Source organism: Marmota marmota, unplaced genomic scaffold (assembly GCF_001458135.2).
Source record: "Marmota marmota marmota unplaced genomic scaffold, marMar, whole genome shotgun sequence".
In the NCBI taxonomy this organism is placed as follows: domain Eukaryota; kingdom Metazoa; phylum Chordata; class Mammalia; order Rodentia; family Sciuridae; genus Marmota; species Marmota marmota.
In genome coordinates, this window is record NW_026000171.1 from 2,086,307 (window position 1) to 2,114,161 (window position 27,855).

The 27,855-nt window shown below is 42.4% G+C and overlaps 1 protein-coding gene, 1 long non-coding RNA gene and 2 other non-coding genes across 4 annotated transcripts; 1 reads left to right on the plus strand and 3 right to left on the minus strand.

The window, feature by feature from the left end:
* The first annotated feature begins 2 nt into the window (after positions 1-2).
* Positions 3-11,099, plus strand: LOC107154963. Its single transcript, XR_001505128.2, has 3 exons — positions 3-161; positions 8,517-8,588; positions 9,332-11,099. It is a non-coding gene; the product is annotated as an uncharacterized LOC107154963 (long non-coding RNA).
* Positions 2,564-27,792, minus strand: Ncapd2 (non-SMC condensin I complex subunit D2). Its single transcript, XM_015500717.2, has 32 exons — positions 26,941-27,792; positions 26,059-26,207; positions 21,860-21,935; positions 21,526-21,584; positions 20,863-21,044; positions 20,469-20,611; positions 18,269-18,396; positions 18,074-18,197; positions 17,745-17,892; positions 16,012-16,209; positions 15,339-15,473; positions 15,154-15,241; positions 14,875-15,055; positions 12,768-12,892; positions 11,952-12,188; positions 11,474-11,648; positions 11,110-11,194; positions 9,345-9,478; positions 8,906-9,038; positions 8,728-8,812; positions 8,483-8,650; positions 8,104-8,276; positions 6,730-6,841; positions 6,311-6,434; positions 6,078-6,233; positions 5,547-5,724; positions 5,367-5,461; positions 4,726-4,806; positions 4,396-4,579; positions 3,360-3,486; positions 3,126-3,281; positions 2,564-2,904 (listed from the first exon to the last, which is right to left on the minus strand). Exons 2-32 carry the CDS (start codon positions 26,183-26,185, stop codon positions 2,819-2,821), a joined length of 4,203 nt encoding a protein of 1,400 aa, XP_015356203.1. The 5' UTR covers positions 26,186-26,207; positions 26,941-27,792; the 3' UTR covers positions 2,564-2,818.
* On the minus strand, positions 21,121-21,446 carry LOC125611910. Its single transcript, XR_007342156.1, has one exon. It is a non-coding gene; the product is annotated as a small nucleolar RNA U85 (small nucleolar RNA).
* LOC125611901 lies at positions 25,903-26,004 on the minus strand. The gene has a single exon (XR_007342147.1). It is a non-coding gene; the product is annotated as a U6 spliceosomal RNA (small nuclear RNA).
* Positions 27,793-27,855: the final 63 nt, after the last annotated feature.

A 27,855-nucleotide genomic window follows, 5' to 3' on the forward strand; every position in this document is an offset into this window, starting at 1 on the left:
GAGTAGCCGGGCCTCTTCCCCCCCCTTTTTTTTTATCGGCCCGCCCCGTTCTTGAAACATGCACGCACCAAACGTATGGGCTCCGGACAGAGAGGGGGAAGGGACTGAGATTGACCCGTTCGGGAGGTGACCTGTCATTGATTCTCAGGATGGGACTGAGGGTATGTAGATGACAGTGGACTTGAGGACGCGGGCTCTAGTGCTCGCGGAGGATATCTAGGAGTCAGGGATGTTAAAGTTGCGGCACAGTCGAAACGGGAGGACTTTGGGAACTCGTAGGGAGGGGAATTAAAGCCGGAGCTCGGGAGTGCTCGCGGCTGTCCCTTTCTCATTCTTTCAAAGGCTGTGAGGCGGGAAAGTTGAGGATCTTCTTCTCTAGGCTCTTCGGTAATGATACAGGAACAGCTGAAAACAAGGCCCTGGAGGGGCCGCAGGCGCCTCCTGTGGGGTGGGGGGGGGGGCTTCCTAGGCTCCACTTCCCCCTCCCCATCTCTTGGCTCGCGGCCTCTCTGGATTGGGGGCCTGGGCTGGGGACAAGGCAGTAGGGGCCTGGAGAGGGAGGAGGATGAGGGGGAGGTTCCTGCACAGAAGGTCACTACGTCCTGAGGCCCTGGCAGCCTGGAAACCTGATAATTGGGGCAGACAAACCAGTCTCTGTCTGCACCAGCTTCTCTCGCCAGGCCTGGGTTGGGGCCCCAGGGGGAGGACAGTATCACTGGGGCAGGGCTGGAGGAGACTCAGAGACCTCCCACAGAGCTGCTCCTGGGAACCTGAGGGCTGCGCCACCCACACTAGGAGACAGTGCTCCTTTCACCCACAGCAGCCCAGGGCAGAAGAGCAGAACGTGAGGGCGGAAGTCCCTCCCCTATCTTAGTACGTGCTGGCCGGCCAGGGAGGCAGGAACTCCCTCCACTGGCTGCCCCTGCGGATGTTGGGGGCAGGGTGAGTCCAGAGAGGTAGGGGTGTGTGGGAGAAGGGGTCTCAGGCACGTGGTAGGACAGGTGCCTAGCCCCTTCCCACAAACGGGAGGGAATGATAGGAATCCATTTTTCTCTTAGAAGGGTAGAGATCCTGGACAGGGCCAGGTTTGTGAACTGTGTGAGGCTGGAAGGAATGAGGACTGGAAGGGGGTGGGGTGGGATGGGCGCGGCTCATCAGCTGGTGCAGGGCAGGGGGATCCAGGGTGGCTTTGCTAGGCCAGCGAAATCTGAGACCAGCCCCCTGCCCTTCTAGCTAAAAGCCTGTGGCTAAGTTTAGCCCAATGATAACCTTTGCTTAAAAGGCAGGGAGCATGCAGTGCTGCACCCCGACTCCAGCCCCAGCTCCTTGCCTTTCTGGGAGGGCCCTCCTTTCTTGAGGCCCCAGAGCCAAGGCTGTGTCCATGCCTGGCAGCCACCTGCATGGCCAGTGCCCAGGCTTTTCATGAGCAGCAAGAGCAGGCCAAGTGGGCACAGGATGAGGAGGGGTGGGAGGAGGCTGCAGTGCCTGAGTGGTGGGGGAAGCAGCCCACAGCACCCCTGAGGAGACTGCTTCCTTCCAGCAGAGGCCCACAAAGGAACCTTAACCCTTTCCCCTCCAAAGGCCTCAGAGTCCTTCCATGCTTCTGTCCAAAGTGTGATTGTGAAGTATCATCTTCCCTTTTGCCTCATGTTTGTCATTTCTCATTACTGTTCCCTGCACCCCACCCCAAAAAAGGTAGAGAGCTCAGTGCACGTGGAGTGCTACTGGTGCACTGTGCTGTTGTCATGACAGCAAAGACAGGAATGTGGTCATGACAACAGGCTCACTGCCTCTGGTTCCAGATGACTCAGCAGAAATAAGACTTGGGGAGCTAGAGAAGAATGGGCAGGCTTCAAGGACACCATGAATAGTGTGGCCTCCACCTAAAGGGCTAGACCTACTGCACACCTGGTAACATAGTAAGGAACCCCTGGTAGGCACACCTTGTCTCTATAGAGCTGGAGGGGATCATGATCAACCAGGCCAGGCCAGTAGCTAGTCTTCAGGGATGGGAAAGGGAATGGGGCAGGGCAGGGAATATGGAGGAAATCAACCTTTAGTCTAGAGCAGGGTTTCTCAGCCTGAGCACTATTGACATTTTAGGTCAAATAAATCTGTCTTTTGGGCTGTACGATGTTTACCAACATCCCTGGTCTCTACTCATTGGATGCTGGCATTTCCCCTCAGGCTGTGACAGAGTCTCTAGGCATTATCAAACTTCTGTTGTTCCCCACGCCCCATGCTGAGAAGCACTGATTTAGAGCCCAGAAACTGCATAATTCTCCACAGTGGGGCCATCTTGTCACTTGTGCAGGTGAAACTGGTGAAGGGGAGCATGAAGCTTATCAGAGATTTGGAGACCAGCACCAGATTACCTGAATCTGGGTTAATGTGAAAGATGAAACAAAGACAAGGGTTGGGGTTGTGGCTCAGCGGTATAGAGTGCTCACCTAGCCCATGTGAGGCCCTGGGATCGATCCTCGGCACCACATAAAAATAAATAAAATAAAAGTATTGTGTCCAACTTAAAAAAAAAAACAAAGACAAGTTTAGGACAGAAATGTCTAAAAAGTATGTAAAAGCATTTATTCATTAGGAAACAAGGAGACTGGCAAACATCTATTGCAAAGTGAAAGCAGCTCAACCCAATTCAGGCAGGCTAGTTTAGAGAAATGCCTTGAATTTTAAAGATCATTTATGTATTAAAAAAAACAAGGTGACAGGCAAACAGTACTATACAGAGATAAGAGAACTGGAATTCAAGATCATCCCAGAGGATACCCTGCACAGCAGGGATGAGAACAGGAAATTTGACTTCTTAGGATCTGTGCCTGAGAGTGGATGCTCTGCGGAGGGGGGTTGTTTTCTTGGGTGTCTCATCTTCTGTCATCTCTGCTGAAAGCTCTATTCAAAGGATTGGAGGAATAAAAAGAGCTGAATCACAAAGATGGTGAAAAATAGATCTCAGAGAACAAATATGACAGCTCCACACCACACTGTAGAGATAAATCCAAACTGCAGAGAGGAAGACATCATGGGGCAGTGGGGCAAAGATAATCTATACTCAGTTGTGCCCTACAACAGGGATCCCATCAAAAGTAGCCATCCAAGATGGGGCATCATACCTTCCTCACTGGACTCATCGCTTGAAAAGACAACCTTGGGTTTCTTTTTCGAAGTGCGCTGCTGAGTTTTTGGAAGTTGGCGAGTAGTTCGCCGAGGCTTGGGTGTTACAAAGTCATTGTCCGAGGAGGCAGAGGCCAAGCGCTGCTTCCTAGGGACTAAAAGACAAGGAGATGTGATTAAAAGAAAGGTAACTGCTGCTTGTGGGCTTCCCACTGTGAGGCTGTGTCCCATACCAGAAGATTGTTTCCTGGCTGATGGGGCTCTCTGGCTACCTCCTTGGCCAATCTCAAGCTCCTCTATTCCATCTGATCCTTTGGTGTGATAGGCCCGAAGCTTCTGCTCAAATTCATCTATTATAGCCTGGCAAGGAAAAAAGGAGATAAACAGCAAGTCTGGAGACATTGTTACTCTATGATTGAAAAGACAGAGCGATGAAAGATATGGAAAAATGGCAAATTTTTACAGCGAAGCTAAAGAAGTCAATTTGAAAAGGCTACATGCTATTTGACTCCAACTTTTTGACATTCTAGAAAAGGCAAAACCATGGAGGACATAAAAAGATCAGTGCTTGCTAGGAATTGGGAGGGAGGAGGGGGAATAGATAGAACACAGGAAATGTTCAGGGCAAACTATTCTAATGTAATAGTGGGCACGTGTCATTATATTTAGTAATGCTAATCTAAACTATGAACTTTGGGTGATGATCTGTTAATGTGGTCACTAATTCAACACTCATTTATGTCAATATAGACTGTAACAAATGTACCACTCTGGTGCAGGAAATTGAGAATGGGGAAAGGTTGTGTGTGTGGAGATGGGTATATGGGAACTCTGACTCACTGTTCAGTTTTGCTTTGAATTTAAAACTACTCTAAAAAAGAAAGTCTATTATAAAAAAGAAGAAAAGAAAGAAAAAGAAGAATTGAAGACAGAAAGATTGGATCTTAACCTATCATGGTAATACATCCTTAACCCCAATGACTTGGTAGGCTGAGACAGGAGGATCACAAGTTTGAGGCCAATCTGGGCAAATTAATAAGCCCGTGTGTCAAAATAAAATAAAAATAATTGGGAATATAGCTCAGTACTAGACTGCCCTTGGATTCAATCCCTAGTTTCAAAAAAATAAAATTAAAAAAAAATCTATTCTCAAATCACCTTGGTAACATAGTTATAGTGAAGCTGGGGATAAGTCATACAATAGTGTGAGCACAAGAGCCTCAGAACACTGCCTAGGGAGAGCAACCCCTATTAAACTGTGCTGCTTACCTTGCCCTCTGGCTTGGCCCCTCGTCGCAATTTGCCCACAATGGACAAAAGAGCTCCGAAGATGGACTCATCTGACAATTTATCTCCAAAGCAGTCAAAATTGTCCATCATCTTGCGTAGGCCTCGCTCTGTGATGGGAAGCTGTGACATGCAGTAGGCCAGGTCCCGGTACTGTCGCTCAGTTCTGCAGATGGGAAAGGCTTTGTGAGCAATAGCTCACAAAGGGTTATCCTTCATAGGTCTCCCTTGGTCCCAGGTATATCACTGGGGAGTTCTTTCCCCCATGTGGCTGTTGTCAACACAAAAGATCTTTCAGGAAAGGCAATGTACCGAGCTGTGCGGAACCGCTGACATAGCTTCTCTACCAAGCTCTCGGTCTGCTTGTCCTTGGTGATGTAGGAGAGAAGCTGCCTGCAGAAGGGGAAGTGAGGATGTGGGATCAGCCAAGAGCACCTCCAACCTCATCCTCTAAGACCTATGCTGGACCCTCACCTAGCACCAGACTTCTCTGTCTTTGCTCAATAGAAGAATGTTCTTGGTCATGGCCCTCTAATTGCCTCACTGCTTCTCTTGTCTTCTCCCAGACATTAAGAGAACCCACCCCCCAGGAATTTTTATTGTGAATAGAAATGAACAAGAAAAGTTGTCATTTGTGAGTACTAATGTGTGCCTTCCACAATATTAAGAATAGTAGATTATTCAATATTCTCAAGAACTATGAGAAATTTTTGGAGGAGAAAATAGAAGTCAAATTATTGCTGAAGGTCATACAGCTAAAAAGCAGCAGGTCTAGGGTAGAGGTGTAGCTCAGTAGCTGAGGGCTGGCCAGGGATGTGAGACCATGGGTTCATCCTCAAGTGCTGCCAAATGAATGAATGAATAAAACTGAAATGGAATTCAAATTTAAGTATGTCTGATTCCTAAGCCTATGTGCTAGTGAAAAATGTGCTCCAAGGCCCATGGAACAGTACTTCATGATGGTGTGGAAAGGCTCTTCCTCCACTCCACCCTCAGGGTCTGACAGGCGGCTGATGATATCTGGAAGGAGATTATAGATGGCGTTGCCCTATAGAGGAGAAAGAATCGTGCTAAAGGGATGAGGTAACCTACATACTCCCTCTGCAGCCCCAAGTTGCCTCTCCACTTCTCACCTTGTGAGAAAGCTCATTGAAGAAGTTCTTGGCCAAGGCAGCAATCTGAGGCTCACGGTCAATGAGTAGCACAGCCATCTCGCTCACCTGCCCCTTTACTTTCACCATGTCCTTTAAGATCAAGTGTGTCATCACCAGGCCTGCTGTCTTCCGCACGTGTGGAGCTGGGTCCCTGAGGCTAGGAATGAAATCTCAAGTCATTGGGACCCAGACCTCTGAGCTATACCCTAAAATCAGTAGGAAAGCTTCTCAGCAGGGATCCATTACCCTCAGAATGCCATGCTAGAAGCAGTTAGAATGCTGTCTACAATTGAAAACTGTAGTTAGGGCAAAAGGCAAAACTTGTAGCCAAAGCATTGCATTGAAGCCTCAATTCCCTTAGAGTCACACTTAGCCAGGGGCCTGTACAGGTTAAGTATCAAGTAGAAGGTAATGTCAAAGACTAGGGAAATACAGTCTTAGTGACTCTCACACTGGCATATCGGACTCCAGGAACAAGCAGGGACTACTCAAAGGTGAGAGATTTCTTACCGAGCATATAGATGAGGTGTCCAAGGATCCACCAAGTTGGGAAAGCGGATGGCCAGATCCCCAGTAGCAATCATGAGGTTAGACCGGACAATGGGGAGTGAAGACTTTTCTAGCATGGTGAACAGAAGACGAAGCTGGGAGTCACAGAAAGTAGCGCTAGTGGCAAGGAGAAGAACATCAGAGAAGCCATCTCATCTCCATCCTCTTTGAGGCAGTATCAACTCAGGGCCTACCTGATCATGCAGAACTTGCCAAGGGCAAGTGAAGCAGCTGCAGAAAGGTCTGGATTGCCATAGAGACCAGGGTTGTTGCAGACTTTAAGCAAAAGTGGAACAAAGGCAGCCAGGATCTGTTTGCCTGTTGGAAGAATACTCTATGTTTCGGATGGGTTATTTTTTATTATTTTTTGATACTGGGGATTGAACTCAGGGGCACTCAACCATTGAGCCACATCCCCAGCCTTATTTTGTATTTTATTTAAACACAGGATCTCACTGAATTGCTTAGCGCCTTGCTGTTGCTGAGGCTGGCTTTCAACTTGTGATCCTCCTGTCTCAGCCTCCAGAGCTGCTGGGCTTACAGGCATGTGCCATGGTGCCTGGCAAGGGATGGGTTATCTTAACTGGGGAGATCACCTAGCAATTTTTCTTACCGTCCAACAGTTCCATCTCACAGATGCTACGGATTAACTCTGCCTCTGTATCATCAGCGGTGGCACCCACCAATCCCAGCTCCTCCTCCATGGTGGTCTCAGAGCTTGAATTCTAAAGGGAAAGATCATGGTGATCTGATCATGGGTGACCAAAGACATCATATTATAGTTAACATTTCATTTTGCATGAACAGATCTGAGGAAAGGTGATGTCTACAAAACCATTCATAGAATTGCCAAATGTTTGTGTGTGTAAAGATAAAGCTTTTCTTTTTTTGTACCGGGGATTGAACACAGGGACACTTAACCACTGAACCACATCCCCAGCCCTATTTTTTGTATTTTATTTAGAGACTGGGTCTCGCTGAGTTGTTTACTGCCTAAGCTGCTAAGGCTGGCTTTGAATTCACGATCCTCCTGCCTTAGCCTCCTAAGTGACTGGGATTACAGGCATGCGCCACCATGCCTGGCTGAGAAAAAATTCTATTTCTTTGTTTGTTTATTTTTTAGTTTTAGGTGGATACAATATCTTTATTTTATTTTTATGTGGTGCTGAGGATCGAACCTAGTGCCTCACAGGTGCTAAGCGAGCACTCTACCACTTGAGCCACAACCCCAGCTCCAAGAATTCTTTTTTTTTTAGAGAGAGGGAGAGAGAGAGAGAGAATTTTAATATTTATTTATTTATTTTTTTTTAGTTTTCGTCAGACACAACATCTTTGTTTGTATGTGGTGCTGAGGATCGAACCCGGGCCGCACGCATGCCAGGCAAGCGCGCTACCGCTTGAGCCAAATCCCCAGCCCCAAGAATTCTTAAATAAGGAAAAAAATAGGTCCTCTGAATTTGTTTTTAAGCTGTTAATCAGATTTCTATACTTTTTCTTAATTAATTCTCACAGAAGAAGTAGTTATTGTATATGGAAAACAAATGGATCATGCCAAACAATGGTTCAAGGTCAAAGAGAAGGTCAGACTGTTCTAAGGCAGTCTTATTTGTTCGCAAAAAAAGCTGCCTTTAGTGGAAAAGACATGAGGTCCTCCTATGTGCTAGGCCAGCAGTGAAAGCTGATGGGCAGGGGGTTGAGTTCATGATGTTCTAACAAACATTGCCTCAGGTAGAGCCTAAATCTTATGCTGAGTTGCCTAGCTCTGTAGTCTGTATTTATCTAATACTCTTCCTTCCTGGTGTGCACAGACAGACTGTTCAACCTTTGTTTACACTAATCTTTCCCAGGTTATTAGCAACAAAGAGGCAGAGAATCTTCACTTAATAGAGAAGCAGAGATCCCCAGAAGGAAATGTTCTGACCCAAGGTCATGAAATAACTCAGGAAATGCTGGGGACAGGAACTCATCACCTAGGTGCTCTGCTTACCTTCTCCTTGGGGTCTTTGGATTTGTGTTCCTGTTCTTCCCGAAGAACTCGGCGCCTACAGAGCTCTCCACTCACGGCCTGTTCCAAATGTACCAATTGCTGCAGGGCCACATCCCCAGCCAGTGACAGCAGGTTCATCAATAGAAAAGTGGGGAGCATTGGAACAGTTTCCTCTAGAGGAAGGGAGAGGAAAAGGCAGGGAAAAAGATATGGTCAAATTCCATCAAACTTATTGTTTCAACTTCAATTTGGACAAAAACGAGACATTGTGGACTGAGAGGTTGTAGAAAGGGGTGGTAGCAGTAGCTTTTGGCCCTGTAGGGAAAAGAGCAGAAGCTGGTGGCCCACCCCAAGGCCCAGCAAATCTCTGCCCACTTACTGGGATCCTCCTGACTGGTGCTCTTTTCCTCCAGCTTCTCTAGGGCCTGCTTTGCACAGCCCTGCAACATCTGGGCACAGATCACCTCAGGGCCCTCTGCCAGTTGGTAAGTGAGGGTTACTGCTACCTCTTTGAATGGGATCCAGAGTGGGTCTGGGTGGGCAAAGCCTAAATCAGAGAAGGGACAAGCTGTTCACTGTAGACAAAGGTTCCCAGTTTTGCCAAAGCCCTTCTGGATAGCTCACCTTTAGTAACCATCTCCTGAAGTCGCTCAAACAACCTATGTTCATGAGGCAGTCGGAAGGGAGGGTGACGTTTGCCCAGAGAAGGCTGTGGAAACAAGGAAAACAGAGTGCAAGTGTGTATAGAGGATGTAAAAGAGGATCTCTACTTTCCTTAGTTCGGCATAACCACTCCACATACCTTTCTCCTATCAGAAATGTTCGCGATGGTAAGGCACACCTGCTGGGCCAGCCTATAGTCCTGTGGGAACTTCTCATCCAGCCCTATGCTCACCAGCGTGTCTAAGTTGCTTCCCACAATTTCTGGTTTTCCTCTAGGGGAAGGAAGCCATAAAAGTTAAAGGTAGTCTTGGACAAGACTCTGGGGGACAATGCCAATAGGTAGGCACCAGCGCCCAGCATGGGGTTTCCAGAGCCTTGGAACTAGTGAGGCTGACACAGGGCTGACCCCTTGGATCCCTCTGGTTCTAGTGAATCTATTTTTACTAGACAGAAGGATTTAGGTAGCCAACTCCCAGCAGAGCTCAGCTGCGTCTGATTGCTACTACCAAAGGAGAAGGAACCTTCTCAGAACCTTTCTTTTCTCTCCCACCCTACTGCTTACTAGAGCTGGGCCTCACCGTGCCATCATGCCAAGAAGCATGACTGAGGAACAGCGCTCCAGAGCAGAGCAGGGGACCTTCTCAGTAGCCCGCTCCCATAGCAGTTGGATCACTGCAGGTTTCAACTCATCCTTCTGCACAAACTCACAGAGCTGAGGAGAGAAGAAAGAAGGCCAAAAAACAAATCCCTTTGGCCCACTTCTCTGAAGATAAGACTGAGAACCTTAAGTGGGTAAAACCAATATTTTGGAATGGAAAAGGAAGAAGGATACTCAATATGTAAAATAGGTGCTTTTGTATCAATTTTCTATACTCATGCCTTCAAAACTACACTTGTTAAAGTGATATATCAGCACTGATTTTTTCCAAGTTCCATGTGGATCCATAGTTCTGACTACATTCTAGAGATTTCTAGGTTTTCTTGCTATTGCCACAAACTCAGCCTGTATAAAATGTAAGCTATCATTCTTTCCTGCCTCTTCATTTTGCCAATAGTACCAATTCTCTCTTAATTACACATACTTAAAATTTCAGTCACCGAATTTTATGAATTAGTCCTACCTATCTTTCCTTTAATATTTGTCTTCCGGTATGTCCAATTCTGTAGCTATTCCTCCAGGTCAGAGTCTTACCCCTTGTACACCTATAGTAGCCTCCAGTAACCTTCCTGTACTGTACCTAACCCCTCTCCAACCACCTTGTATGTGGTTGCTGGGTCAGTCTCACCAAACATCTGTCTCCTCCTGTCACAGTTCTATTATTTATTACTTTGAATCAGCACTCTGCCTACCACACAGTCTCCTGACTACTTACCAGCCTGGGAGATCTCAGGCCACTTGCCACCACCAGGGTAGCTCCCAGGGAAGAGAAAAATATAACAGGCAGCAGTGCTGCTCCCAGTGGAAGCTAGAGGTCAGTACTACCTTCACTGTTTGTTTCCACAATGCAAATATTTCATAGGAGGTTTGCCTCATTAAAATGCTGGGGTCCTTGCCTAACATGAAATCCTAGACTTTGAAAGGTATTCAGGACCTTCACAATTTAGTTTCAAACTACATTCCCAATTTTACCTTCTGTTCTAGATAATTTTGAGCCAGAATACAATATTCCTTATTCTACAACACAGCTTGTCTCCTTGGGTTTCTATCTGACATGCTTTCCCTCTAGTCTCTAACTCTTTATATTCTACTTCTCCTTCAAGACCTAACTTAAGTCCTATTACCTTTTCACAGCTTCCCTTGACCATTCTACCACAAACAGCTCTCATTCCCACTCCATATTCCTCATGCCTTCAAAACTACACTTGTTAAAGTGATACATCACCACTGATTTTTTCCAAGTTCCATGTGGATCCATGAACAGCACAGAAGTTAAGTATGTTTTCTGGAGTTCTCATAGCCTGTCACTAACTAGCTGTAACTAGCCAAGTTCCTTAACCTCCTACTAAGACTCACAGATTTCTCATTTAAAAAAACAAAGAAAACTTCCTTACAGAGTTGTGGAACATGAAATATCATTTAAGTGTTGTTATTTTATTATTATTGCTATTTTAATCATTACCTGCTATTTTAATCATTGCCACTTATCATAACAATTATCAACTTGCTGCATTATTCTAAAAATGTTTTGTGTTTTTGACTATCAACTAGATTATTGTTTCTTTTACAGTTGAAAATGTCAAAGTTAATAATCTTACACTTCTTTATGGGCCGAGTAAACTGCTGAACACATATTTGCTAATATTTGTTGAATGAATAAAAAGAGAGAAAGTGAGATGACTTACAATTTCCTCAAGACACTGAATGGTCCCAACGGAGGCATCCACTAGCAACAAAGAGAGATTCTGAATCAAAGCCTGGGCCTTGGCTCTGTGGGAACAGTAGAGATTGGTGTCATTGAAAGACTGGTGAGTTGAACTTGGCAGATAGGTTATTAGGATTTTCCCATCATATTGTCAAATAATTGTTTAGGATAGGCTTCACTGGAAATGAACTCTATTATAAATCTACTAAACATGCAAAAAAAAAAAAAAAAAATCTGCGTATGGATTTGAAACTCCTGTGGGGGAAGGATGGCCCTCTAACTTTATCAGACTAGAAAAATCCTGTGAGAAGGTAACCTCAGAAAGACAAAAGAAGTCCATGTACCTGGTAGAATCCCCTTTGGGTTTGAGGTAGATTTGGCGGTAGGCATTAAGTACAGCTTCCCGGACACCAGGCTCCTTAGACCAGATGAGTGGCAGCATGCGGCGTACCCCAAACAGGGCCTGGGGTACCCCAAATTGGAATACCATCACAAAGAATTCTATTATCTCCTGTACCACTGAAAGGACAGATACAAATGTCACCCATCTACTTGACAAAACTCCTCCAATATACAGAAAAAACTCTTCTTAATATAGTAACATCCAAGTGGAGATCTTCCTCATTTTCCTGGAGAATGTCAACTTCTCTTATAATGCTTTATCACAAAATTCTATATATATTAAGATATATAAGCTGTACAAAGCAAATGGAAGGAAATAACAGTTGTCATTTAAAGGAGCAGGGAGAATTCAATAAAATATAGATGGGACAAGTTTCCAATTTGAAGAGGCAGTCCTTTCTGTATGAGACCCTGGCCTACCTGTAGTTGTGTTTTCATACATCATCTTGCTGATGATGCCAATGGCCTCTGTAATCTTCCTGGAAAAGCTGTAAGCATCCTGCAGATATTGCACCAGCATCTCCTGCTTCACCAACTCATCATTCTGCTCAGATCTCATAGGTTCTGATACACTGGGAGTGTCTTTACAGTTAGTCTGTCCTAGAACCACATTCTTATCAGACTCCTGGGAATTGTTCTTTGTGGAAGCTACTGGGCCTAGAGTTAGAGAAGTACAGGACAGTTTTTAAGGGAATATGGGGAATCCAACAGCTATCACCATCCCTGGATTTTTTTCCCCACAATGTGAAGGTATGAAATTAAAACCTATTCTAAGCTGGGCGCAGTGGTATATGCCTGTAATCCCAGTGGTTTGGGAGGCTGAGACAGAAGGATTATGAGTTCAAAGCCAGCCTCAGCAATGGTGAGGCGCTAAGCAACTCAGTGAGACCCTCTCTCTAATAGGACTGGGGATATGGCTCAGTAGCTGAGTGCCCCTGAGTTCAAACCCTGGTATACCCCCCCCCCCAAAAAAGAATAAAATAAATAACTTGTCTCAACTATTTAAAATAAATAAAACCTAAGATATTTTGGTGGTTCATTTCTCAAAAAAAGATTCCTGGATAGTCACCCTGCAACAAGGCTATTCCCATTCCAGAGCAGAAGCCTTGCCAACTCCCCTCTGGCCTCTTTTAGGCACCAGATTCTGTTAGCCAGGACAGTATCTGTCATAAAGTAAATGCTCAATACATACTAGTTGGATTGTTTGTTTGTTGAATGAAGAAGAAAAAGGATAACCTTTGAAGATAACTCCTAAGAGATTTAGAAACCTGGTCTCCTCTGACTCCTCTGGGTCTGCATAACTGAAGAGTTCAGACTCCTGGAAGTGGCCTGTGGCTTCCTGAGCAAGAATGATGGCCTGCCTGAAAGAACACAAACCCGTTACCAGTTCATCACCCAAAAGAGTGTTGCTATGGTCTTTTGTAAGGAAGCCTACCTCATGTTTCCATCAAGCCCCCGGGCCTAGTACCCCAAAGAAAAGGAATACACCTCAGATTAAGCACATGTTCCACCATTGAACAACATTATTAGCCCTTGCCTAATTTTTAAAAAATTAGATTTCTGCTAGAAAAAAAAAAAAAAAAAAAAAAAAAATTTTTATTCTAAGTAGCAGTGGTGACCAACACCTGTAATCCCAGCTGCTCAGGAAGCTGAGGCAGAAGGATCACAGGTTCAAAGCCAGCCTCAGCAACTTAGCAAGGCTGTAAGAACCTAGATACCCTGTCTCAAAAAAGATAAATAAATAAAAAATTAAAATTGCTAGGGATGTGGCTCAGTGGTTAATCACCCTTGAGTTCAATCCACCAGGAAAAAAAAAAAAAGTTTTGTTCTAATATATGTTTAAATTTGTAACTGGAAGAAAAACAACTCTGGATTCGTACTCTGAAGAGTTAGACTCACTTTGCTATTTACTAGCTGTGTGTGATGATCAAAAGTCACCTAACCGACCTCTATTTCTGTATTTTTTTTAATATTTATTATTTAGTTGTAGTTTGACACATTATCTTTATTTAATTATTTTTATATGTGGTGCTGAGGATCAAACCCTGAGCCTTGCACGTGCTAGGCAAGCACTCTACTGAGCTACAACCCCAGCTCTATTTCTATATTTGTAATATGGGTAGATAATCTGACGATATCAGCTACTTAAAATATCATGGGCAAGCCAGGCTTGGTGGAGCATGCCTATAATTCCAGTGGTTTGAGTGGCTGAGGCAGGAGGATCACGAGTTCAAAGCCAGCCTCAGCAAAAGCGAGGCACTAAGCAATTCAGTGAGATCCTGTCTGTAAATAAAATACAAAAAATAGGGCTGGGGATGTGGCTCAGTGGTTGAGAGCCCCTGAGTTCAAACCCTGGAACCTTAAAAAAAAGACAGGGCTGGGGTTGTAGCTGGTACAGCACTTGAGTGAGGCACTGGGTTCAATCCTCAGTACCACATAAAAATAAATAAAATAAAGGTATTGTTGTCTATCTACAACTAAAAAATATATTTAAAAAAAATTTAAAGCAGACTATATAAAAAGCAGAGAGGAAAAATTGCTGGTTGTTAGGCTAAAATGTCAATTAGGAATTTGACCCAGCATCTCCTGCTAAGAATTTGTGAAGGGTGTGGGGGGTGACATTAGCAACATGAGAAGAAACCTTCTGATTGATAGGAGAAAATACTAGAGTGCTTAGAGGATGACAGAAGCAGTTATAAAACTACAACTTTTACTTATGCTTCTGTAAAATAGAGATAGAGATGTTAGAGGGCAAACTAGTCACCCTCTTTTTTTGGAACATTAATTAAGAAAGAAATTAAATTATCAATGTGCAGTGGAAATTTAAGAATACATATTGGCAGTTATAAGGGCTTTTATATATCTGAGCTGCTCTGAAGTTCTAGAATCACCAAAACACTGGGAGAAATCTTTTCTCTAAGAGATTCAGACTAGGTTGATTACGAAAATAATTTTAAGCAAATTTGATATTTAGAATTAGAAAGTCATTAGAGGGCTGAGGTGTAGCTCAGCAGTCGAGTGCTTGCCTAGCACACATGAGGCACTGGGTTCGATCCTCAGCACCACATAAAAAATAAAATAAAGGTATTGTGTTCATCTACAACTAAAAAAATACTTTAAAAATACAACGATATTAATTAAAAAAGAAAGTCATTAGAGATCATATGATCTACTCAATTTCTTATTTTAGAGATAATAAAACCAAGTTAAGCAATTTATATAAGATTATACAATTAAAATTGTACTTATAGACATTCTTCAAATTGATGAGGATTTGTTTAATTTTTTCAGAGATTAACTTTAAACCCAAACAGATCATTGGAAATCTCATTCTTTAACATACTTGTAACTAGCTTTGGCAAGTAGTTGATAGATGCGTCCTTTCACCCCTTCTGTGGTCTCTGTATGAGCAATTTGCTTAGGAATCTCTTCCTTTTCCTGGGGAAGCTTTAGAAACTGCTGAAGGGTAGACTTCAATTCTGGCAGCATGGCTTCCCACTCCTCCTCTGGGTCTACTGCTGCAGCTGAATGAGAATTTCACTTAGTCTCTTTCAAGGGAGTTTCTGACCACAGAAGAAGGCTGTATGGGGTGATTACTCTTCTTCACACAGTAATTACTCACAAGCAGTGGCAGTTTGCCTCTGGGCTCTCATCTCTTGTAATTTCTGCATCTCCTTCTGTAGTGGTCCAGCAAGGTCAGTATCACTAAGCTATCAAGGTAAAGGGAGTATCAAGTCACTAAGTGACATAATTTTGTCCCTGTTTCCATTTCATTCCTTCTCTTTTGAATGGACCAAGTCTACTTACCTTGCAGGAAAAAGGATTATTGGCTAAAAAGCTGGCCAGCAGCTGGATGGCACTTTTACATACTAGCACTGACTTGTCTGCCAGACGTCCCACTGCTAAGACCACCACTGCCTGGAAACGTGTCAGAGGAAGGGCCTAGGTGGGTGAGAAGAGAAGGATCAGCTCACATCCCACATCATCAATTCTGATCTTTTTTGGGGTACTGGGGATTGAACTCAGGGGCACTCAACCACTGAGCCACATCCCCAGCCCTATTTTGTATTTTATTTAGAGACAGGGTCTCACTGAGTTCCTTAAGTGCCTCACCGTTGCTGAGGCTGGCTTTGAACTTGCAATCCTCCTGCCTTAGCCTCCCAAGCTGTTGGGATTACAGGTGTGCACCACTGTGCCCGGACAAGATGATCTTAAAGTATACTCTAACCTAAGCTATCCACTAATTCTCAAGAAAACTTCTCATGGGATATAAAATATGTAAGCAGTCTTCTCTGTGGTGAGTAAGACACATTACGGTCTTAACTAGAGTCAGACATCCTTGTCCTTAGTAGAGAAAGAACTTTATTACTGGTAATAAAATTCCAAATTCTAGACTCTTCTTTGAGGCAGATATTCCTCTTTACTTTGGCCTATCTATAGAGGAATACCATATGTATTTATCACATAGAAGATTGCTTACTTTCTGCTGAACAATTCGAGTGAAGAGCTGTAAAACACGGCTCCGGACAAAAGAGTTGACATCATGGCCATGGGCTTGCAAGGTATCCAAAAACTGATCTCTGGTTTCTCGGCCTGCTTTTTCCAGTTGATCACCATTCAGAACTTGCAGTATCATCTCTGCCATGGCTGCTAGCACAGCATTGCGCATCATGTAATTCTAGGAGGGAGAAATAAAGTTGGTATGGCCCTCTGTATTTCCATAGTAATTCCACCCTCTCTAACCTTGTAGGCCCATCCAGGCACAAAGGGGAAGCAAGGATTTTAGTCAAAGTTAAGATTATTTGTGCTGAGCTGTGATTTTTCTGGTCAACTGCCTAGGTGTTCACTCCTAAAGTTATGGGGAAAAGCTAAATCCCAAAGGGGACTTGTTTGCTCAGAGGAGAATGTAGAAATACAATAAACAAGAGACAACCAATTTTGTCCCATAAGTCTCACCCAGGGAAGCATGGTGATATAAGCTTAAATATCTCTTATCTGAAATGGTTGGGCAGAAGTGTTTCAGATTTTTTTTTCTTTAACTATCTGATATTCATAATGAGGTAACTTGGGATGGAACCCAAGTCTAAACATGAAATTCATCTGTGTTTCAGATATACATACACACACACACTGAAGGTAATCTTATACAATATTTCAAATGTGTACATGAAAATAAGTGGAATTTCCCACTTGTTGTATCATGTTGGTGCTCAAAAAGTTTCAAATTTTAGAGTAATTCAGATTTTGGATTAGGGATGCTCAACCTAGTTGAGCATTTAACCTAGTTAAATGTGAAATCGTATCCACTCACCTACACACATTTGAAAAGCATTTGTTACTGTCTTTCATCTGAGGTCTCAAAGCCTTTGATTCTTAACAAATAATCACCCTCTTCCCTCCATCTCACATTTTATTGACAGAAAGACCCAGGAAAGCAGAAATAAGCTCTGGTGTCAAGCAAGTCTATTATAGAATCTGGTAAAAATAGGGTTTGGGAATTTTGCCAGGCCATGAACAACAGAATAGATCCCTTTCCTCTCTTACACCCAGTTCTGGGGATTAAACTCAGGGGTACTCTATCACTGAATTACATCTCTAGCCCTTTTTTATTTTGAGACAAGGTCTTGCTAAATTGCCCAGGTTGGCCTCAAATTTGTAATCCTGCTGCATCATCCTCCCAAGTAGCTAGGATTACAATTACAAGTGTACATCACCACACATGGCCAAGATAGAATCTTTTACAAGAAATTAAAGTAAATTTGATGATAACTGGATTATATTTGTCCTCGACATTCACCTAGTCATGCCCAACATCAGTTTGGGAAGCAGCCAGATTAGCATCCAAGGATGAGAGAGAGATGTAAGAAATATGGGTTTATTTGAAAAAGCTCATTTTTTTAAAGAAAGCAAATCAAGCCAAAAGGTAAGAAGTGCCTTCATCCTGAGGAATGGATGGGTCTCAGAATTAAATCTGAGTCATTCTCACTAGACTTAAGCTGTGGACCATACCAGTCAAGAAACAATATTTTGGGCTGGGGGTGTAGCTCAGTCACAGAGTATATGCTTAGCATGTGAAAAGCCTTGGGTTTAAACCCTCAGAACCACGTTTAAATAAAAGAAAAAGAAGAAGGGGAGGGGGGAAGAGAACTACCTTTTAACAATAGACTTAAAACCCCTAGAAAAAATCTCAGAGATCTCCAGTGGACCACATACCTCTCCATCCAGATGGTCTAGCAAAATGCACATGCTGGACATCAGAATAGCTGGGACCCGTTCTGCAAGTTCTGTCAGGAAGGCTGCAAAGCCCTTTGCCCCTAAAGGGTCCCGACTTAGCTCCTGGGGACACTTCTGTCCAATCTCTCTATACAAGGAAAAAACAGCCAAGGCTAGATTGCTCAATTACTCAGTTCCCAGTGAGGGAAGATAAGACTAGTATCTAATATCTGAAAGAATCTTTTGTTGCCCAGAGAATATATTTCCCCTTTCTTTATCCCCTCCCAAAAGAAAAAAAGAATTAGAAACTTTTGAGAAGAAAGAATCACCTTACAATCTCTCCCACTATGCTCTTCATTCCATAATCAGTTGCCCACAGACTCACAGCTGCTACCAGTACAGGTGCCAGGTGTTCAAAATGCTGCAGCATCTGTATAATCTTCACAGTGGCACCTGTGGAAGTACCAATCATGAAAAATTATGGGCAAAATGACAAAGTTAGGGCAAAATGGAGGAGAACTTACTGAGCATATGGTTATAACGTGTCAACGCTACTCCAAGCAGTTGTGTTATGGCTTCCCGGGTGGGACGGTTCTTTTGATGACTAATGGTGGGATTCTCTAAAAGGCGGTAGCAACAGCCAGTAACCAAACTAAGAAAGGAAGAGATGGAAATGATGAGATCAGCTTCTGGAGTCAAACATATTGAGGGCCCTGCCTCATTCATTTTATCCCTATTGCCCCCAAAGTTAAGGACTTCTAGGGTTGGTTTTTTTTTTTTTCTTTCTTTCTGTCACCTTCCATACCAATTTGATTTGCTCTTTTAACTCCAAATAGGTATTCTTTCTTCCAAGATTAGTGACTTTCAACCAGTTACCATGGAAAAAAGATATACACATAAGAGACAGGACAAAGTCACCGATGACTTCTCATTGTCAAATATAATGGCCAATTCAATCCTTATCAAAACAAACCTTCCTTTACCTTACACTTGATACAATGATCACTTACTTTTTCCATGGAACATATATTTCATTTGGCTTCTGGGACAGTTTCCTTTCTCTATTTCTTTGGTTTCTCTTCATTTCGCCCTCTTAATGGTAAGCATAACTGAATTATGTCCTTAAGCATTGGAAGCGCCCCAAGGAGTCCTTGGATTTCTGCTCTTTTTTGTTACACTTATTGATTTAGTGACCTCACTTAGTTTCAAGGATTTAAATACCACTATTTTCCCAAATGTGTACCTTTAGCTCAGACCTCTGTATTGAACTCCAGATTTGTATAATAGCTGAATATGACAACTTTACTAACATGTCTAATAAGCACCTCAAACTTTATATATTACAAACAGAACTTCTGATTTCCTCTCCAAAACAATCCTTTTTTAAACCAGTTAACCAGCAACCCTATTCTTCCATATGCTCAGGCAAAGACTCTGGGAGAGTTATCTTTGGCTGTACCCTTCCCTTATACCTTATGCCCAATCTGTAAGTAAATCCTATAAGCTCTACCTTAAGAAAAAAGTACAGAATTCAACCAGTTCTTTTCATCTCCAATGAAACTCCATGATCCTGCTTGAGTGACTCGAATAACCTCATAAATGATTTCTTACTTCCCCCCTTTTCTTCTATGGTCTGTTTCAATCCAACAACCAGGATGACTGTGAAAAAATGTGAGTCAGATCACCTCACTGCCCTACTTGAGACTGGTAGCATCTCACTCTGAGAAGTCATCATGATAGCCTATAAGAATCTGTAGTTTGGCTTTTCACTGTGTCACAGCCTACCCCTTCCACCTTCTCTCAGCTGCTGTCTTTCAGGCCTTCTTGCTATTACTCACACATGCTGGATGCATTCCCTCCTCAGGGTCTCAGTACTTACTGTTCCTTTTTCTTGCCCTTGCTATTCCTCCAGATATTCTCATAGCTCTCATTCATGTCTTCTGGCTCTTTACTCAAATATTATTACCTCAAAGAGCCATTTTTTTTTTTTAACCCAGAGAGTGAACCCAGGAGCTCTTAACCACTAAGTCACATCCCCAGCCCTTGTTTTATTTATTTATTTATTTATTTATTTATTTATTTATTTATTTATTTATTTTTGAGACAGGGTCTTGATAAGTTGCTTAGGGCTTTGCTAAGTTGCTGAGGCTGGCTTTGAACTCATGTTCCTCCTGCCTTAGCCTCCTGAGCTACTGGGATTATAGGCATGCACTACTGTGCCCAGCAAAAAGGTCTTGTTTGAACAGCTGATTTAAAAATCACAACTCCTTTCTGTCAACTTCCTATCCCCTACCTCTATTTTGCTCCATAATAATAAACCATAGAAATACTATATGTGTTAATTGTCTTCTAGTCTATAATATAAATTCCAAAAGGGCAAAAACTTTGTTTCCAGTGTCTATTATAATAATGCTGGCAATGGGCATTAGAGAAATTCACATCACTTCTAAAATTTATTATCTCCTTCTTCTCATTATTCTTTTTTTTGTGTGTGTGTGGTGCTGGGGATTGAACCCATGGCCTTGTGCATGCCAGTCAAGCACTCTACAAACTGAGCTATATCCCCAGCCCTATTATCTCCTTCTTAACAACTCCATATTATGATTATATTTTTATGTATTACAGATAGAATGGAAGTATGAAATGAAGTATTTCAAAGGAACATCTAGCAGTAGAATCCTATTCCTCACAGCTTGGTATTATTGATAGCCAAAAACTACCCACCTGACAAATTCCTCTTCAATTATTGAGTGGTTCCATAGGTGACGAATGTCCAATTGGAGTAGCTGTGTTAAAAGCTGAAGAATTGGTTGTCTTTCTTCTTCCCAGTCAAAGCCATGAGCTGCTTTGGTTCGGGCTTTCTTACCCTAAAAGAAACAAATATGGTCAAGATCTGCCAGTTTGTGTACCTAAACCATCCAGTATAAAGACAAGGTAGAAGGTAATATAGAAGCAAAGTGTAGAAGAATTACTTATCAGGAAAGACATTATGGCACTTCTGAGTACTTCTTCTTAAACATACAGAAGGACAGAAGGCATTTGCAGAATCATAGGATTCCCTTCTTTCCCATCAAGTTCCCCATCTCCCATTTTAAGTAAGACAGAGACTCCAAATTACCTTCCCACATTGATCCAGATCCATAAGACTTGTCTGGCTGGCCATGGTCTCAAAGGATTCCAAAAGGCGTATCAAAGCATAGCAGTTCATTTTGAGCACATTTAAATGGGCGCTTCTATCTGATACAGTCAAAGTTGCATCATCCAGGATGGCTGGAAGCTCCTGGGAGTGGTGGTTTACTACTGTGAGAGGCAGAATATGGGAGTTGGTTTCATTCACTTTCTTCATCTATCCCAACTTCAAAATACCCATCACTGCAGCCATCAGATTACCAAAGATCTGTGTTTCATCTCTCAGTGGTCAAAACATAGCTAAGTCCTTTGAAACCCCTGACCCTGATATCTCAAACATGCCCTGTTTCTACCCTCACTCCAGTTACCACAATTTCTCTCTGACAACTGGAAGAATCACCCCTATTAAAAAGAGGTGGTTCAAAAGTAGGAGAAAGTTCTTGTTGGTCTGCCCTTACAGTGAATGCACATAACTCTGTATCACCCACCAAGATTACAGACCATAATAGGTCAAAGGTTCCCGGGCTTAGCCAAACCAACTGAATCACAACAGCCTTGATATCATCATGTGGCTGATAAAATATAGGAAACAATAAACACACAAACAAATAACAACAAACCTTCCATCCCCTACCCCCTGACCCATAAACACCTTTTATCAGGAATTCCAGAGTATCTTCTTTGAGGCCAGGATCTATACTTCGAAAGTGACTATGAGGGAAAGAAAGTGTGGAGGTGAGAACCTGCAGAGCCATTCTAACAGATCAGATCTAACCTAAGGAATCTAATGCTTGAAAAAAATCATGAAATTGCTCAACTATAATAAATATGATGGTGAGCTGGGCAGAGATGCTTATTAGTAGAGATATCAGCATCCAGAACCATTTATCAGTGAACCTACAATTTGGAATTTCAGAATGAATATGCAAAATTAGGGCAAATAGCTACCAGTTCTTTTTAAAGTACTGCCAGAGAATTTTACTTACTGTAAAATGCTGTAGATAGTATCGAAGTGCTCCAGCATAGCAAGGGGCCCTTGAGCTCGAAAAGCAGACTGAAATACTATAAAGATGAAAGAAATTGATCAATGTGGAGGGGAGAGGCCTCTTTGGTAAATTCTATCCACAATGCCTTTAGTTGACATGTCTCCTTAGTCTTTCCCAATTTTCCTCTTTCATGATCTTGACTTTTTTAAAAAAAGTGTTGCCCAGTTATTTTGCTTGATGTTTCCTCATGATTATACTGAAGTTATACATTTTTGGCAAGTCAACCACAAAAGGAAGGTCTGGGTCCTTCTCGTCTGTTTTATCAAAAGATACCTGATGGCAGACTAGGGAAAAGGCTTAGTGGTCAAGTGCTTCTCTACAATGCATAAGCCCCTGAGGTCAATCCCCAAGCACCACAAAAAAGAAAAGGAACATGATGGCAATGTCTTATTACTGGTGATATTTTGATCACTTGGTATCATTTGCCACATTTCTTCCCTGTAAAGTTATATTCCCCTTTACAATTTAATAAGTATTTGACATGTACCAAATAATGATGTTTCAGTCAACCATGGACTGCATATATGACAGTGGTCCCATAAGATTATATCACCTAGTGATATAGCAGCTATCTTTGTATGTGTAAGTATATTCAATGATGTTCAATGACAAAATTGCTTCTCTTCACCATCTACACTCACCCCAATCTCATGATTGAATGCAATGTGATTGTATATGTACATAAATTTATTTTTTTTGCTGGGGTACCAGGGATTGAACTCGGGGGCACTCAAACACTGAGCCAGGTCCCTAGCCCTATTTTATATTTTATTTAGAGACAGGGTCTCACTGAATTGCTTAGCGCCTTGCTTCTGCTGAGCCTGGCTTTGAACTCACAATCCTCCTGCTTCAGCTTCCTGAGCCAGTGGGATTACAGGAATGCACCACTATGCCTGGCCTGTACATACAAATCTCTCTATATATATATCTATATATGTATATATACAATCTTACTCTATATACATATACATATATATTTAAATATTTATTTTTAGTCGTATTTGGACACAATAATCTTTATTTTATTTATTTTTATGTGGTGCTGAGGATAGAACCCAGGGCCTCATACATGCTAGGCGAGCACTCTACCACTGAGCCACAACCCCAACCCCAAATCTATATCTTTTTTATTTTTTAAGAGAGAGAGAGAGAGAGAGAGAGAGAGAGAATTTTAAAATTTATTTTTAGTTATCGGTAGACAGAACATCTTTGTTTGTATTGGTGGTGAGGATCGAACCCGGGCCGCACGCATGCCAGGCGAGCGCGCTACCACTTGAGCCACATCCCCAGCCCAAATCTATATCTTTATTAGCATCTCTCCCTTGATCTGATGTCCAGAAGTAGAATAAAATTTTTTTCTGTCTTATACTTTTTATTCTTTTAAAAACGTTATCAGAAGCTTCCCAACAGACTTAGTCAAAATTGTATCATGTGCTTGTTTTTCTAATTACTAGTGATGGAAACAGAATTACTCAAGATTGGTAAAACCGATCAAGATTACTATCTAGGAGCCTCTCTAAATCTGGAAAATCATCATTTAACCAACAAGGAACAAAGCGGAGTGTGGAGAATGACTGATGGGTAGTTAACATCAACAGTGTCCATAGATAGACCATTCTATCTATATTGTGTGGGTATATACAGCTGTACACTATAGCAAATTATTCTTGAGTTATTATAGTGCATGTATATGTATATATTTTTAAATGAATGGTCATTCTTTTTAAGGGTTATTTTAGCATGATTTTTGTAGGGCTCACAATTGAACCCAGGGCCTTACATATACTACACAAGTACTCTATCACCAGCTAAGAATTTCTTTTCTTTTTTTAACGTGTTGCTGGGGATTGAACCTAGGGCTTTATGCATACAAGGCAAGCACTCTACAAACTGAGCTATATCCTCAGTGCCCCCCTCCCCCTTTTTAAGAAGAGGTATCATTATGTTTCCTAAGCTGGTCTCAAACCATGAAACATATGGGTATTCCTCCCACCTCAATCTCCCAGGTACCTGGTACTATAGGTATGTACCACCACACCCAGCTGGGAGTCCATTTTAGAAAAATTGTATGGCTATTATGATTTTTGGTGTTTAGAATCTAAACATGACTTCTATTATAAACACCAAAGATCAAATCATTTAATTAATTGAGCAAGTATTAACTGATATGTTATTTGTCGGCATTGTTAAGCACTTAGGGTTATAACAATAAACAACTAGACAAAATAACAAGAGTTCTTTCTCTCAAGGAATCTCAATAAGTAATAAATAAGAAAATTTGGAATATGTCAAACAGTTATAAGGACCAAGGAGAAAACATAAAATAATGAGATAGGGTATGCCAGAGTACAGGCAGATAATTTATATTAAATGATTACAGAAGGCTAGGTGATAGATGACTTTTTTTTTTTTTTGGTACTGGGGATTGAACTCAGGGGCACTCAACCACTGAGCCACATTTCCAGCTCTATTTTGTATTTTATTTAGAGACAGGGTCTCACTGAGTTGCTGGCTTTGAACTTATGACCCTCTTGCCTCAGCCTCCAGAGCCGCTGGGATTATAGGTGTGCACCACTATGCCCGGCTGATAAAGGATATTTGAGCAGAGGAAATAAAGAGATGATTTATGCAGACCCTTAGGAAGGGCATTCCAAGCAGAGAAAAACTAATTCGAAAGCCCAGAAATTGGAAAATGCCAATATAGGTGGAATGGAATGAGCTGGAAAAAAAGGTCAGATGAGAAATGGTATAGGTTATGCTAGGGTCTTGCTCCTCAAAATGTGGTGTTGGGCTGGGATTGTGGCTCAGTGGTAGAGCGCTTGCCTAACATATGTGAGGCACTGGGTTCGATTCTCAGTACCACATACAAATAAATAAATAAAATAAAAAATTTCATCATCTATTAATAAAAATATTTTTTTTAAATGTGGTCTTTAATTCAGCAGCATTAGCATCATGATCTGGGAGCTTTCTAGAAATGCAGGATAAAAAGGCCTATTGAGAGCTATTCAATCTGAAAATATGTGTTTCAAGATCTTCAGGTAATTCAGAATGATTCTAGCCTATCTCCGCTTGGCATTTGAATCATGGTTGTCATATAATCAAGCTGCTGCATTAACCTATCCTTTCTGTTTAGCAGACAATAAAGGAAGCAGATTATTATCCCTATCTTTATAGATGAGGAAGCAGAGGCATAGAGAAAATTAAGTAACTTGCCCAAGGTCAGCTTCAAATCTGGGCAGTCTGGCTCCAAAGTCTTTATTCAATGTACCTCTCCAAAGCAACCTGACATAAAGCAATTTCAAGACGTACGGTGACGTTATGGGGTCTTCTTGGCAAAACACAAGTTATTTTTGGTCATTTATAGGTTTCTGTAGGCAACTACACCATACATACAATCAGCATACAACATTTCAGTCAATGACAGACAACATATATACATCATGGTGGTCCTATAAGTCCCCTAGTGGTGCTGTAGTCACTGTAATATTGTTACCCAAGGCATTATTCAAATGTTTGTGGTTATGTTGGTGTGAACAAGCTTATTGTACTGCACATGTACAGTACATGTAAAATACATCAAATACAATTATATATAATACTTGATAACAAATGACTATGCTACTGGTTTATGTGTTTACTATACTTTTGTTATTTTAGAATGTATCCTACTTATATTAAAAAAATAGTTTACTGTAGCTGGGCACGATGGCATATGTGTTTACTGTACTGTACTTTTGTTATTTTAGAGTGTATTCCTACTTATATGAAAAAAGTAGTTTACTGTAGCTGGGCACTATGTCACACTCCTGTAATCTCAGTGACTTGGGAGGCTGAGGCAGGAGGATTCCAAGTTTGAAGCCAGCCTCAGCAACTTAGTAGGCTCTAAGCAAGTGAGTGAGACCCTAGATCCAAATAAAAAATAAAAAGGGCTGGGGATAGAGCTCAGTACAGTGTAATTACTCATGAAATAGTTTTTGTTTTGAAATATGGAATGCTTCACAAATTTGCATGTCATCCTTATGCAAGGGCCAGCTAGTCTTCTTTGCATCGTTCCAATTTTAGTATATGTGCTGCCTAAGCAGGCATGGAATGATTGTTATGAAGTGCTGGGTACAATGACAGCTGTCAAGTCTTACCTCTAAGCTGGGATGGCAAATTTCTGATGGAGAGTACCTCTTGCACAACATAGTGATTCACACCTCCACTTTTCAACAACTCTTCAGGAGATAAAGGCAGATGGAACTCATACAGTTGGGGAGACATATTCTTCCACTGGCTAACAAGGCTAGAAACCAAACAGCAAAAATATCAGGGGCTAAGACCTGTCTTTTCATTTGTTTCAATTATTTCCCCATCTCCAACATAAAATATTCTTTAGTTTTACAACCAGCTTATAACATTAGGATGTAAGATCAACCCTGAACTAGAATCTAATTCTTATCATGACTCTAACACTTGGTCACCTCACTTAATCCCGTCTGTCTCATCTGTAAACCGGAGGTTACTAATTTCTGATTACATCTCAAAGTTGCTCTGAGGAGGAAATAAACCAAAGGCTATAGAAGTGTTTAAGGAATTGCAAAGTGGCATACTAATGCATAAAGTGAGCATTATACTTCCATTTTGATGCGCAAAGTTCCTTAAGTATAAGACAATGTCCATCAGAGACCAGAACAGTGGCCGACCATGGGTTAGAGGCTTCAGAATGTGAGAATCTGCAGTAACATTTTTATTTATATCAGATTTTGTTAGACTATCCGAATAAATCATACACGATTTTACTCTCCTAATGGCAATCCCACAGAGGGCATGATAATACAATTTACTGTACAGATTGGGAAATTAAGGTTATGCGATTTGCACAAACTACACACAGACTGGATCTGTCACAGTTTCTACCACATCGCACCCCAAGGATATGTCTACTATACCTCCCTGCCTATTGCATATTGTTAAAGACTGCGTTATACCGCGCCCTGTAGCTGATTTTCTCAACCCCACATAATTCCACATCTCACCTGTGAACCTTACACGCGACTCCTCGGATTCGGGTAGTTGAGTTGAAATGGCAGGAAGAAAACACGAGTACAGAAAACGCACCAATCAGAAAGTCAGTTTTCAAGCTGGCGGAGAACCCGACCAATCCACAGCAGGCTGAGACAAAGACCCGCCTTTGAGCCCCGCGCCGCGCGGGCAAAGCCGCTAAGATCGAGTTCAAATACCAACGGCTGCAAGGGGGCCAATCACGACGCTCGCTGGAGCGGCGGCCAATCACAAAGCAGTTCCCTGAGCGCGTGCCTGAACCATCCACAAAGGGGATGGGCTTAGACCCAGGTTCCACGCCCTGCGCGCGGTGAGGCTTCCTCCTGCTGTACACGGTCCCCTTCGGCTCGGTTGTTGGGAGGAGGCTCTAGGAGCGCCTGCCAGAGATGTCGCATTCCTTGATGGACAGTGATACAGCCTTTGGAATAGTGACCCACTCAGTCACCCCCAGGATGAGAGGCAAATCCGAGTTGCGAGTTAGAAGCCTTGGGCTCTAATTCAAGTTTCTGCCATTCCTCCGCTATGTGATGTCCAGCAAGTCACTGAGCCTCAAATTTCTCCTTCTGTAAAATGAGGGTAGTATACAGCTACAGCCCAAGACTGTTATGATGCACAGAGAAAAGGGCTCGGTCTTTTAATACTCCCAAAGCTCTGGGTTCCAAGTTCTGATCCTTCATCTCCTTCACAGTTGAAGGACGCTGAAAGAAACGGGAATGGGTGAATTTTCTTGCAATTTCAATTTTCGGAAGCTCTACAGAGCGAACCGTAACCTCCCCTGGCTGTAGCGCTCCAAAATTTCCGGTGGATAGGCCGGAAGTACTAGGCTGGGTGGGTTGTCCAGGCCTCTGTCGGCCCGAACTCGGAGGGTGGGGCTTGTGTGATTGGGAGAG